At 39.1% G+C, this 14,863-nt stretch overlaps 1 protein-coding gene across 1 annotated transcript in view; it reads right to left on the bottom strand.

Annotated features, from left to right (window-relative positions):
- Positions 1-2,225: 2,225 nt before the first annotated feature.
- The window catches only part of XPO4 (exportin 4), a 67,734-nt gene continuing 55,096 nt past the window's right edge, over positions 2,226-14,863 (bottom strand). The window contains exons 14-23 of the mRNA NM_001012947.3: positions 14,035-14,194; positions 12,405-12,574; positions 11,296-11,470; positions 9,904-10,197; positions 8,803-8,983; positions 7,844-7,962; positions 6,816-6,946; positions 5,927-6,044; positions 4,976-5,068; positions 2,226-2,839 (exon numbers count right to left, since the gene is read on the bottom strand). Coding sequence (NP_001012965.2) covers positions 2,642-2,839; positions 4,976-5,068; positions 5,927-6,044; positions 6,816-6,946; positions 7,844-7,962; positions 8,803-8,983; positions 9,904-10,197; positions 11,296-11,470; positions 12,405-12,574; positions 14,035-14,194 — 1,639 coding nt within the window. The 3' untranslated portion in view covers positions 2,226-2,641. The remainder of the gene's footprint in view (positions 2,840-4,975; positions 5,069-5,926; positions 6,045-6,815; positions 6,947-7,843; positions 7,963-8,802; positions 8,984-9,903; positions 10,198-11,295; positions 11,471-12,404; positions 12,575-14,034; positions 14,195-14,863) is intronic.

Genomic DNA, 14,863 nt, shown 5'->3' with positions numbered 1-14,863 from the left:
GAGTTTCATGAATGTCAGTGAGTGGAGACATCTTTGCATGTGCTCTGAAAGAAACATCAACTGGCAAGGAAAGACCCACGCTGAACAGACAAGAACAGAAGAAAAACTAAAACAAACAATGTTGTTCCACATAACATTAAGTACAAAAATCACACAAAGCGCTCTCTAGGACAGCTTCCCTTTAACATAACACCGATTTTAAATAGATGGATAAACAAAAGTTTTAAACAGTCTTCAAAACGTGTTTTTGAAAGTAAATTTTCATACTTCAACAAGTCATGATAGACAAACTAAGGCGTGCATCAGCACTTGTTACAATACAGCAGGCCTGAGTAGAAAAGTAATGGGTATGCACATGAATTTGTTCTGAATACTAACTCTATTTGTACTCCCAACCAGTTATCATATTTAAGATAACGTCACGAATGCGAAGATATATTTTCGAATACTGAGACAGCTTTAAAACAGTGCCGGTGGCACAGCTAGTTCTAGAGGAGCATCAGTTACACAGTCACATCCCAGTAAGCTGAAGGTATTTGCCATGATCTCTTGGAAGGCACTGGCCTGGATGTCTGGCATCACCTACACTGTGACCAACAGGCAGCAGCTCCTTGAGCCCCTTCTGTTCACAGGCTTTGATGCCCTCACTGTCACCCTGTGCAACATACAGGTTCAGAGAAACAACAGAAGCAGTTTCAGAAACATAGCGAAAAACCTAAGCTAATTAAAGCAGGTCCTAATTAAAACAGATCAGTCTGCTGGGATCATTATCATTTGTGCAACTGCACACTCAGGAGTTTGTTTGTTTGTTTTTGAAGGAAAGCACTGCAGCTTCAGGGAAAAAATTGAGTGCAACAGCCCTCCCTGCTATAAAAAACTATGCAAATTACGTTGGAAATAAAATAGTCACAGGGAAGGTACGTTACCTAGTAAGTTCTATGGTCACTTTTTCATGTGCAAGTCTGTCCAGGCCCAGCTTTCACATAAATTAAGAGAAATGCGTAATGAAGAGATGGCTTTTTTGGCCTTGTGGGTCCTCACTTGAGAGAGGTATGCATTTAACTGAGAAATAAAGTCTTAGATCACTTATAGCACAGTATTACAGATTTGTCTTTCTAACATTCTGGCTCTTATGACTAATTGTGAGATGAAGAGCTGAAGGATGGCACAGAGTTGCAAACATGATGCTGTACACAGCCACACAAGGGTGTGTGCTGTACATTCTATATAAATTTAAGAAGCACATGGGAAATGTTCAACAACATAATCTAGCAGAGGTCTGAAGCAAAAGGGCCAACTTCTGCCTCCACGTATTTCCACTAAAACCACTCTTACTCGGCACACATTTGTGTTTGCTTTAGTTTTCTCAGGCTCGTGACTGGAGACAAAATAGGCCTCGCTTTTGTGTTCACGTGCTACTCTCCCTTGTTGGTCCACTAAACTCAGGGCACTGTTCTCTGCTGTCATAACCATTGAAGTGCTGATACAAAAAAGTGAGCAAGAGCAGAGCAGCTGGGATGGCTCTACAGAGGTGGAGCTAAATTCAGCAAAACCCAAATCCCCCACAGCACTGCACATCCCATCCCAGTTATCTTTCTTGACCAGAGTCAAGTAAACATTGCCCTTGAGTCAAAGGGTTTGCTACCACTGTTCTAGCATAAGCGTTTTAGCTGATGCCCCAACTTTGAAAAGATGGTAAGTCAGTCATTTAGACCTTTTGAGTTGTTATTGCTTGAGCAAACAGTTCAGTGTAGAAATACATCGCAGTTGCACGTAACCTGGACATGAATCAAACAGACACTGAAAGTAAAACTACACGTGAACCTTGCATCACACTCAGTTCCAAAACGACACCTGTCAGTGTGAAGGGCTGCAAGAGGCACACGGCAGCTTAATGCCAACATCCTAAACCAACTCTGAAGAGTCAAATCTTGCCTTAAGTTTCCTAAGTATATGAACTTTTTTTTCTTTTAAATTAAGGCAATGAAATGGCTACAGATCCTAAAGTTCATTTTAGGGGAACAAAAATATACACCTTTTTTCTTCTGAACTTTAGGCAGCAGAACATAATGTAAAAACCTGCATTACAGAAACACGCAATGTCAGGTTGATATAGAAAAACAAAACTAAACACAAGTTAAAACACCATTCTTTTTTTTTCTCCCCATTGGAACACCAAACTCAAACTTTAGAGAGGAAAAAAATAAAGCTTAAAAACAGCTAAACTGTTTAGAGCTTTTTATGTATTTGCATCACACTCTAACATAATTCTGGGTAGAAAAGAAATCTGCACATTTATCTGGACACTCATTTTAAACCAGTGGGGGGAAAGGCACTGAATTTATTTTTCATTGTGCCCATATCTGTTTGCACATATATGGAAAAAAAATTAAATTCTCATTTTCTGTTCATTCTCTCCCACACACAAGTATGACAGATTGCAGCTAACACATAATAGCAGAAGCTGATTCAAAGTTGACCTCTCCTATTCCACTGTGTTATGTACGTTCAAACTTCCAGACTCTCTAGAATCTGAGATGGCTGCAAAGAACCCAGAGACAGGTACAAGATTTAGTCAGCATTCAGCGTTTCTCAGTGCATTTTGCAGAAAGGGTCTAAATTAGGCATAGAGTTTTGTTGTTTATTTTACACAGAGAAGTCCACCAACATTTGCCATAAATTCTTCTAAACTCTTTAAGAAGGCCATCTTCTGCTTACGGTCCAGTGTAGGAGGAGTGCTGCTTGCAGTAAGCTTGTTGAAGGCATCTGCTAATCGCTGGTAAATTACTGGATCTTGTTGAGTTGATAGTAAGGTTTCAACTAGCTCTGAATATTCAGCCTGTTAAACAAACGTGAGTAAATTTTTAACTTATTAATTTTAAAATTAAAAAAAACACCAAAGCCACAATATATACAACTTCTCTGATCAGGACAAAATCCAGAATTAAGGCTGTGACTGAAAACCCTCAGTAGTGTCTCCCCACCTGTTATCCAGTTTCACCAACTAGCGTACCAGGAGCAACTGTGGACTTGCAGCCTCTCACCTTTCTCTAAACCAGACAAAGACTTTCAACCAGAACAGGCTGAAACTTTAAGCACTCCCCCTTCAAAGTTCTTTCTGGCTCTTAGCATATGCTGTTATTTAACTGGGCTTCTCTTCCTTCACAGCTGCCCCACATTCAGAATGCCATTTCCTCCCACAGTTTTCCCTTTCTCTGAATTCCCTTCCCTGGGATGGACAGCTTAAATTCATAAGAGTTTCCCCACCTGGACAGCAACAGAAGACAAAGAAGCTCATTAAACGTGATTAGGACAGTGAAGGAATGGCTGAAGGTTTTAAGAACAGCAAATTGACTGCTGTTCAGGGAGTAACAGGCTCCTGGCTCTTTTTGTCTAACGTGCTCACGTGTCCCTTCATGTGGGATGAGTGCTGCTAACCAGATAGAAGATTCACATGGAAAAGTGGCTTACAAGCACCTTTGTCAAAGGCTTGTCAACCTGGTAAGAAGGGCTTTCGAGAGCATGTTGGGGGATAGTGGTAACAACTTGTAGATAAGTGGGAACGGTGGTCAGCAACAGTAAGAACGTGAGGCAGTAATGGATCTGAGTGCTCATCAAGTAGGATAAAACAGGCTGAAGGAGGCTGACCTCAAATGTCTGAAAAGAAATGCATTCAGCCTTGGAAGCAAACAGTAAGAACAGATGCAGAGCTGCAAGATCACTGCAAAAACTTAAAGGTGGTGGGACAGCTGATATAACTGGAGCACTCTAATGGATAGAGAGGTTCTTTAGACAGGGAAGAGCACAGAAGGTTGCTGTTTATGTGAAAGAAGGAAATTAAGGATGCAGTCTTATGGACAAGGCAAGAGTCTAGCTGAGTGCTTGTGGGTCAGACTAAAGAGGCAGTAAAGATGCTGACATGGTGCAAGTCATTACAAGTCATCTAAACAGGTGAATAGAGGACCAAGTCATCTTTAAGCAACTTGAGAAGAATCTGGATCAGAGACTTTTAATAGATAATCTCCCTGACACCTGCATGCCAGATTGGCCAACCAGGTGCAACATTCTTCTGCATCTGCTACTCTCAGATGAGGTCAGGGAGGTGGTACTTAATGGCAGCCTTGGCTGCATAGATCATGAAATAGTGGAGTTCAGCATCCTTAGGAGAGTGAGGGCAGAAAAGTACTGATCCTGCACATCCTGAAAGCAGATTTCAGGTTATTCAGCTTATTCAAAGGTGACAGCTTTGTTATTTCAAGGCCAGCCACTCTATTGCCTTTGAAAAACTGCAGAGACTGGGGAAACACTGATGGCTGTATGAAATCAAATGTGTCCATCTTCAACGGATTGCATTTAATGGTTCATATCCACCTGGAAGCCAACTTTAATAGTGTCCAGGGGCCTTATACTGGGGCATTCAGAACTGCAGTAGAAACAGACCAACTCCCTGCAACTATACAGACTGGGAACTGAGAGCTTGAGTAGCAGTTCTGCTGAATAAAGAATCAGAGGGTTCCAGTGGACAGCGAGCTAAGCAAATCAGCAGTGTGCCCCACCAGGGATGAATGTTAGCAGCACACGGGACTGTATTTATTATTTGTCTTTACAGAGCACTCATTGGATTACACGTGGAATACTGCGTCCAGCCTTGGATTCTCCAGCGTTGAAGAACAGCGACTGATCGAGAGGAGGGCCACCAAGACAGTCACACAGGTGCTGAAAGTGCATTTGTTTAAAAGACAATAAAGCTTTCAGTAGGCTGCTCGGAGGCTCTGCATTACCTATCTTGCGGGTTTTGAAGACATGGTTGGAAAAAGTCCTGAGAAAGCCAATCTGACTTCAGTATTTAGCCCACTTCAAGAAGTTGGACTACAGACCTCCTGAATGATGCTACAATTTGCCAAATGCACAGTAATTAACCATTCTCCATCAAAAAGTTAGTGGTTTTCAGAGTTCTGAAGCGTTGATATCATACCTGATGCAAACACACTAATGTGTAGAATGCTTCACCTGCTGCAGTTGTCATTTCTGTATTGTGCTTCTGAAGTACCAGCATATCAAAGACCATCTGAAATCACATAACAAAAGCAGAGAAAGAATGAAGTTCCTCACGTTCGAGTCTCCCACAACTCACAGAAAGCCAAACAAGGAATAGATTAATATGAATAACCTTAAAAAATTAAGTGGAAAATTTGAGAAAAGGCAGACAGCCACGTTAACTGAAAATAAATAAAAAGATGAATGCAGCTCTTTAAGGTGTTTCTCACACTTAGCTTAGCTGATGTAAACTCTTAGCGAGAAGTCCCTAGAAGTCTGCACGTCAGATTGATAAGAAAATGTTACATATTAAGCGAAACTGATCTCCTGAATTTGTGAGTCCAGAACACAAGTTCCCCAACCACTTTGCTCCTGATTATCAGTGAGCTGAAACTGCCAAAAAGAGAAAGCAAAATTTATTGGGTATACTGAATAAGCATTTACCTTTCTTTGTTGTACCCAATTATGCTCTTGTTTTAGTATTCTAACCCCACTTTCCTTTCACACAGTTCTGGAAGCTTTTTGACACACTTTACAGTAAATTTAACTGCTGAAACCATCGAGATTTATTCAAGTACTCATGTACAGAACACAGATAAAATATAAATCGCATTCTGAAGTGCTCAGATCTTTTGTTGAATGGTGAAAAGTCATTTTTCCTCTCTGCGTCCCTACTCTTCTTTCTAATACAGCCAGTGTTCCTCATCCTCTATGCTCTTCTTCAACTGCAAGTTCTGTCTCTTACTATTTGTGCATGGTGCTTATTAATGTAGTCTGACAGTATATCTATTTGGCCTCCTGAAACCACTTGTATGCAAAAAAAATACAAAAAACCAACCACAACACAACAACCAAAAGCCCACAACATAACATGAAACATTTGTCTTACCTTAAGAAAGTGCCTCGTTGCTAGAAAGAGGGCTGAATCTGTTTCTTGTGCTTTTGCACACTGTTCTGCTAGCGGTGTTACAGCCTCCAGACAGAGCTGGCAAACCTCAGAACTCATTCTGATAACGAGCATTAAGGAAGCAACGCCAGATTGCAGTGAAATTGTGACAAAGCTTCCCAGTGGTGTCACTAGAAAACACTTAAATGCTTATATATTCCAAGATATCTTTCTATTATAAAGCTGTTAATAAAATAATAAAATAAAAAGTATAAAAAAGGGGAAAAAGGGAACTCCATCTTTATTGCTTTCCTTTATTAGCCGCACACCCTGAAGTACCATAACCCTCTCTGACATAACATTTTCAGAAAGAGTCCCTTATGGTCAAGCTCATCTGTTTCTGACACGTGCCACAGATTAGTGAAAATGGTACTCCTGTTGTAAGAGGGAGAGCCCATTGGCAACCTGACAGGAAATGCTCTGGAGCCAGCCCAGGAGAACAGCAGCAGTGTTTTCTATTACCAGCTGAGAAACTAATTCAGGAACAGCTTTGGGATGCCAGCTGAAGGCTTATGAAGTTACACACTCTGAAGTGAAGTAATGGAGGAGGCAGGAATGGCTGCCAGAAAAAACTTACACGTTAAACCACTTAAACACCGCATTCAAGCAACACGAGTCAGGAAATTCAGCTAATACTGCAATCTCAAATAGACTCTACCATGAAATTCTCAGTCACAAGAAGGCATGGGAGAGGAGTTGTTTATGGATACAGAATTGTAGGCACAGAAATTAATAGGAAAAGAAACAATGCAAAGAAAAAGAATCAAGACTTAACATGTCCTTATAAAAGCAGCTCAGACTTTTAAACACTCTCAAGCCCCGTAAAGGATACGATGACATCCCTAACTCCAGTGAGTACATTAGGCTCTTAAAGAGGTCCTCTGGAAGTTGTGGAATTTTCTCAGGGAATATCTCACAGATGAAAGTGATCAGTTTGTAATATTGATTACACAGCGATGGAAACTGTCAAAAGAAAAATAAGCGGTTTCAGAACCACGTAGCATTATCCTGGCATTATTTCCAGCTGTACAAAGACACAAGTCTGATGCTTTGCACTGAAAAAAGACAATCATAGGTAACAACTTTAGTTATCAGTGGCTGCAACTATACTAGTAAAAAGCACAGTGCAATAAAAGCAGATTGCTACAAGTTCAAGTTGATGGCAGCTGTCCAGTATGTACTCCATACAGTAAAGTGATGGAGTTTTACTTCCACATGAGCAAGTCCAGCCCTGGGGGGAGAAAGCCTCTCCAGCAGTTGGAGGACAAGCAGGGTGCTCTGAGGGCACGTCCTTTGCCGTGTTTCATCCAAAATGCACGCAGCTCTCACGCTCAGTAGGTGCCACCACCAGATAAGAGCCAAAGCATGTCAAGAGGAGACAACTGAGGTACACTTCAAAACTGTTCCCCTGATTTGGAGTAGATATTAGCACAGTGCAACCCAAGGAAATATCACCATTCAGTTGCTCCATATTTTATTGTTGTGCCATGCAAGCAGTACTGCAAAAATAACTATAGAGTTGCTATTTGCTTCTGGACTTTTTTTGATGCTTCCCATCACATTTCTGACACTATCAGAAAGAGGATTCCATGGGCCACATTTCCAGGCTGGCTAACTGCTAACCTGCACAGACTCACTTTTAGAGGAAAAAAGACTTGTGTATTCAGAAGGCCTAAACATTCTTTCAGCTTTAAATACTTTTTTTTTTTCAACCAGTATCTAGAATTCGAGAACAGTTATTTGCATTTTAAAAAGCCTAGAAAATTCAACTTCAGTAGAATGCAATTTAGAACTCATTTCTGAGGATTCGGTACCATAAAGCTTTCACATTCTAGCAGTTACATGTAAAAGCAGATTTACCTTCAGCAGATCCTGAGACATTAGAGGCAGAACTAGATTAACCCCATATAAGACAACATCTGCAGCTGATACAGTTCTGTTTGTAGCTTGCCCGGGCTCGTGTCCTCTAAATACTTCATCTGTAGCAAAGACAAAAGCATGTTTTATAGAAGAGGAAGACTAAGTATATTGAAGGAAGACTCACATCACTTTAATAAAGACATTCTTAGTCATAGGGCTATTACCCTCTTCCCAAACAAAAACACAAGGCACTGTTTTAAAATAGAAACGTAGTGAGTAGAGGCTGCCACATCACTCTATATTTATATTCACAAGGACTAAGCATTTCATAATCACACGTACCAGATGGCATACTCAGCCAGAACACTTCAGATACTTTGACAGTTCCCTTCCATTACAGAATCTTACATTTGTTTCTAATGATATCTGCTTCATACTTGCATAAATAAACTGAACAAAATATTACAAGCATTTCTATACTTTCTATAAATTTCTATATAGTGTACATTAATGTTATAAACAAAGATAAATAAATTGGGCAAGTTACTGAAGAAAACTCTGTAATACAGAATTTGACAAGTTTCTCTACTTCCTGTTACAATCCTTATTTCCCAGCAATTGGAAGTGACCTTACTTTTGTAATTCCCAAGTTAGCAGCAGCTGTCGATACATTTGATATCTGGGTATTATATTTAGGTAGTATTCACAGTCCTTAGTTTCACAGTATTTTTTACAGTACTTTCAGTGCACCTAACATCCAATGCCTGACTCAAATAGAATCTATTAATAGCATTGAGATGTCCATTCAATGGACAAAGTCTACATCTGGTTCTGCATTTTTGTGTTGTGCATACATGACAAAACAAGGCAGATGCACTGACTTCTCACTTCACTTTGACTGAACACATGCCCCATGTTCAATGCAAATTATAGCTCAGCAATTACCAAGTCCTCCGTACCTGTATCACTGAAATCAATGAACTCTTTTGACAGAAGATTAGTGAGAAGCTCCATAATAAGAAGGAGATCCTGGTACTGGTCTTCTTCTGCTGTAACATCTATCCGTTGCCGACCTAGATTATTCTTTGAATAGACCTGCAGCAGAGTTAGGCAGGCCTCATACAAGTTCATGGCTTTGGCCTATAAAACATTGTTAGATAACAGTAAGAAAACTTCTACATGCCAAATGTGACACATTTTGTTTTAAGACAGTACTACATGGTCAGTGATACCTCAAGAATCAAATTTCATTTATATCATCTATTTTTTGTAATAACTGCATACAAAATCATAATAAAACAGCCACCCTCAATACTGAGAACACTTAGAGCCACATATTTATGTGCTGTTGACAAAAGCATTATAACACTACTTTTATCAATTCAATCTTAGGAAAAAAAGAGGTGACGTGGGATAGGCTGCCCTATCTCACTATTCTCACCAACTGGAATTAGAATTACTGACAAGATCCCAAAGGGACGTGCTTCAGCTATCAAAGTTTGGAGCCATAATACACTGTCTGTGCAGACCCAGTTTGAGGTGGGCTTCTCCTACATGCAACATCAAAATTAGCCAACAGTACTGCAATACAAGGGGACTGCACTGACTCCTTTTACCCCGTAATTTCTCAGTAACCACTTGCTTAGGACCAAAGCAGTATCTCTATGGCATGCATTTGTCACAGACAACAGTACTGCCATTGTGCTAGACAAACAGTCAGAGAAATGTGAGATGGTTAAATCAGCACTCAATGTGGTCTGCACTCTTGCCCCCCATGCACAGTGAGACTAGTGGTGAATTATAGTTACACTTTTTGCTATAAGAACAGTCTGATGCCCTGCTTTTTATCTTTGAGAATGCATATTTTTAAACAAAGGAATTCCTCAAAAATATGACCACATAGTATTTCCATTTCTTTCTGTATAAACAGAATAGTGATATGACTGTACAGGGTTTCTTTCCATACAAAACATAAAAATCACTGCATTATTTCGCATAAGGGATAGCAACATTCACACATGAATACACACAGACACACCTCCCCCTCCTTCCTTATTTACCTCTCCAAGATAGCAAATTTGTTTATGTGCAACTTCAACAAAGACTTCTATTATGAGATTAACAGTCTCTGGTGTGTTTTTGTATACTTCCATTAATCCAATACAATTATTAAGGAAGTCCATTAGGAAATTGAAGAGAATTGCTACATTGTCAATCTGGGTAGCCTCAGCAATGCCACAGAGAGCTTCTAATGTAGCCGTGATTTCCTGTTTCACCTCCTCCTCTTGGCAGATCTGCTGAAAGTTCTCTTGGTTTATCACATTCAAGAATCGCTGCTGAAGTGGCTGAAGAACCTGAAAAGGTTTCAGAAAAGTCACAGTTAGATAAGCATGTTGTTACATGAATGAAATTTGAGGTTTAAGTAATTCAGCAAGCTCCTGGGTTGCTTTTATCACAGCAGCACAAGAATCAATTACTCCCAGTTTGCAATTATGTTCCTTCCTGTCTCATCAGCATTGTCTGAAGTGACAGTGATCCGTGATTCTCATTCATCACCCCCCGCAGGTTAGTTTCAAAATGAGTACCCCCATAAATATTTAACATTACTTTGTCACGTTTAAACAAATAAGGGCTTTCTGGGTGACAGCATTCGATGTTTTCCAGATTCAATACTGGCAACAACAAAACTGTTACAGGTCGGTGCTGGAAGCATTAATTAATAATTATGTTCACCATTATCCTTGTCACATTACAATCTCTCTTACAATCAGCCAGTGTGACTGCAGCTGTAACAAAACCGATTTGAATCAACTTAGAGATTTCCATAAAATAGCTAAAGGTTTTTTTTCACCAGTTAATTCCAGTGCCTTATTGTCTCACTTCATTCCTTTTGTAACTCTGCTAATAAAAGTAAACTTTTCTCTGAAGATCGGTGCTTTTCAAACTTCAGAGCTAACGTAGCGTTCCCTGGCCACATTTCATCTACCAATCTTTCTGGCATTAAATATCTCAGCATTAATAGAACCAGGGCACAGAAAAGCTGATCAAGCTTCTTTATTTCTTCTCATTAGCTTCACTCAATGAGAGTAAATAAACGAATAATTCATAACCGTCACCAAACTCAAAGAAAGGGAAGAAATGGCATAGATCTGAGGAAAACTCTTAACCTTCACAATTCATTGTGTTACACTGGATTTCATGAACCCTCCAAGTACTTCTTGGCCGTTTCTGTTTAGGTACCGATGGTTTAGATAATTCTGGCAACTCCAAGGTGCTGTACAATTATGGATGTTCAAAGAATCACTAAAAAAATTTTATCTGTAACATGTTCAAAATCTAAAGATTCTGAATGAGCTAAGTTTGCATCGCTATAAAATACCCAAAAACCACCTTCAAACTTGAATTGTACAACTTGTTAAAATGAAGGTAACAGAGGCACCGAAATAGCTTACCTCTGTCCAGTATTGTTGTTTCATTTCCGTATCCATATGAGCAAAACCTCCTAAAACTAAAGCTTTCATTAGTGTTCTCTGCACAGAACTGGACAAATAGTGAAGAGGAGGGCTTCGCCTTGCAAACTGTTTAGCTAAATTCCACCAGTTCTCACACTGAATAACTAAGTTTGCCCTAGAAAGGGAAAAAACATTTTGATTAAAGACTCAAAAAAAATTGTACTTTGAACAGAGTGCATCAGGTTGCGAGCAGCTGTCAGAACATTTTAATTTTCTTAATTGTATTTCCTTTCTTGTAAGGCTCAACTGCCTTTTGATTTTCATCTTAATGTCTCAGCCCTAAAATTTCTTAAGCATATACTCTGAAAGTAGCTGAATTCATATGGGAGAAAAGCAGGAAAGTACTTTAGTTTTACACACAAAAGAACACACACACAGTTAATGGATATATTGCATGGATTAAGAGCTTAGTCTCATTATGTCATGATAAAATAAGCAGTTTATTCCAAAAGTAGCTCCTGAGGGTTTTATTCATTTATCTTTAACAAGAAATTTTCTCAAGCATTTAACCCCTAAAACTTCAGTCTTCCTACAGACTGAATGTATGTTTGCATGTCAGTTCGCAGAAGCAAAACATTCAGGAATTTTCTGCTTCACAGTCTGTAATACTGAAAAGGCTCTGAAATTTGGTTGAACCCACCAAACCCTAGATTACTGTTTCCTTTAAAGGTTTATAAAACATATATATAGGCTTAGCCAGCATCTGAACTCAATCTGACACAACTTGCTCAACAATGACCAACAACATGAAAATCCTTGCAATAAGAGTAGAGACCAGGAAGTTTTCCATTCTCACTGTTTGGAAGTGAGGCACAAAGGAAGGGGAAGGAGAGTGCACTGATAAATAATAGTGAAGATTAGGTTTGTCAAATCTAGGTCTCACTCCTCGTTTGGTCAGACATTTTTTTCTTCCATTTATGATATGTTACTAAAGTAATTTGACTTACAGAGACATGAATATAAAGTGCCCCATATCCGGATTACTTTGGCCAAAAAAATTTAAAGGAAGCAAAAGAAATGTTTTGACTTCCAGAGGTGTAGCAACTTACCGCTCTCTCCTTTCCACTAATGTTACTAGCAGCTGTACAGTATCATTTGCAAGGTCCTGCTCTGAACTCCACACTGCCAGGTTACTGATCACTTTTTCTAAAAGGTAACCCACAATCCACTGGGAACCCTCTGTATCAGCACCAAATGCTGTACTAAATGGCAGACTTATCTATAAGAAAAGCATTAAAATGAGTGAGTTTTACAGAAGGCAGAACCCCAAAGTGTACGGTAATCAGTCAGCAAATTCTTTTCAGGCTGTCACTTCTGGCCTACTTATAACACACAAAATGTTACATAGACGAAGGCAAAGAATACCCGTAACAGAAAAATCTTTGCCAAATTTATCCACCAATTTTAAGCACAACACCTAAAAGAAAGAAAGGTTTCAGCCTCATCACAGTATCAGGTTTGATCATGTCTAGCTTTGCTTTTAATGCCACACAAAGTTCAAAAGCTTTAAAAATTAACAGAATGATCCAAACCAAATCATCTCCCAAAAGTATTTCCATGAACTTACGATGTGACAACAGTAACTAGAAATAAATCTCGCTCTCGATCTAGGTTGAATATTTTGAGAACTTATTTTGATATGTTTCCTTCAAACTCTCTGCTGTCCTATCTTCAGAAATCAAAGTTTAAGAGTGAAATCCAAGGATTCTTAAGATTTGCACAGGGCTCCCCGTCAGCACACCACCAGAATTTCTAATTTTAAAAGGCATAAGAGTTTAATAAAAGTCTTCAATCACTTTCACATGCCAACACACGTAGCATTTCCCACATATTCTGTTTCATGCTCTCCAATTCTTCCCCAGCTATCTTTGCTCTACTGCAAGGACAAGTTGAATAATATAATTCAAATTAATTATGAGTCTTTGGTATCTCCATCTTTGTTAAGGAGGGGCCTCCTGAAGCATTAGTATACTTAGCTGCTTCAGTAGTGGAAATAAGGGAAGGAGGAGGAGGCTTCCTTCCCAGAAGTTAGAGCCAACAACACCTTCTCAAGAAGGGAGGTCTCCATTAGCTAGTTGGATTATAGTTAGTAGTATAAGCAAAAACAGGATCAAGGTCTAATCATCATTAGTGCTGTCCAAACATAATGAAATGTTGCCCTTTACAAAGAATGCATTATAGAAATCATGATATATATAGTAAGAACATATGAGAATGGGGAGAGGAGAGAAAGTAACATGATTTCAGCTAACGTATAACACTATCACAAGGTGTTAGACATGTAATTCAAAATCACGAGCACGTTACTTACTAAATCACCCATCAAGGGCAACCACTGTCTTGGAGATGCACTGTAAGAGCTGATGCAGCTTACAGAATTGCTGTGGTGAGTGAGCTTCACCCACTAAGCAGTCTGATAGCACACTATGCTATTCCGTGATGCCACTGGCCATAAAAATCATATTTATATCAAGATACGCAAGAAGGATCCCCTAACAGCTTATATTTCTAATAAAAAAAAGAATACAACTACTTCCAAACTTATTCCAAAATAAACCCAATCCCAGTTAATATTAAAATGCTTTATCATTACGTATTAAAATAGCTACGCTGACATCTACATTCACAAGATATGGTTGCTAATACTCACCAATGCACTCATAAAGGTTATATCCTTACCTGGTCATACAGTTTTTCATCTGCTAGGAGGTAAGTCTTTGCCCAGCGCTTGAGGAACCATACAATATCTTTGCCCATCTGGGGGCTCAGAAGGTGCGTGAGATTTGCTCTTATTGCTCGAGATTCTACTTCTGACACTCTTAGAATAGCAGATAATAACCTGTAGGTTACAACATACAATAAGGATATTGAGAGTGTTTTCTGGAGAAGCAAAACACTTATTTTTTCATGAAATATAAAGGGAGGAACAAGATAATGAAGTTTTTCACTCTAATGAAGTAAAGAGCACTTGAATTTATTGCTTCTTTAAATGTAAGAAAAGACAGGCTACAATGGCAAATATCATACATAAAGCCAGAATATGCATCAAAAGATACACTGATTTTCTTTGATATCAAATACACTGGAACAAAAGAAGCCTGACATGCATCCTGACAGCATGGGATTTCTCCCTTTCCTGCAGCCAGCACCTCAGTTACAAAGTGGGGCCTAATGGTGAAGCTTCAGTAACACGACAGTTACTGAAGAACACCTACAGAAATGCCCAGATATTTCTTACTTTCTCATTACCACAGAGAGACAGTGTGATGTAGCAGATCACTAAATGATTGCCTCAATACAACCAGTCAATAAAACTGTATTAAATGTTAAATTTTATAGCATATTAATTAAATCTGGTAGCAAAGCAGTGGTTCTCAAGTAATTTAGCACTTGTCAATGGTCTATTTCTTGAAGAAATTTCAGAGCTATTGCTAGAGAGCCTCAAATCTATATCTGACTTTATTTTCATCTACACCAAGACACTGCATTAAGAAACTGTTTATCACTT

The sequence above is a fragment of the Gallus gallus genome, chromosome 1 (genome assembly GCF_016699485.2).
Source record: "Gallus gallus isolate bGalGal1 chromosome 1, bGalGal1.mat.broiler.GRCg7b, whole genome shotgun sequence".
In the NCBI taxonomy this organism is placed as follows: Eukaryota; Metazoa; Chordata; class Aves; order Galliformes; family Phasianidae; genus Gallus; species Gallus gallus.
Note: the sequence above shows the minus strand (reverse complement) of the source record. Positions and strands in the feature narration are given on the sequence as shown.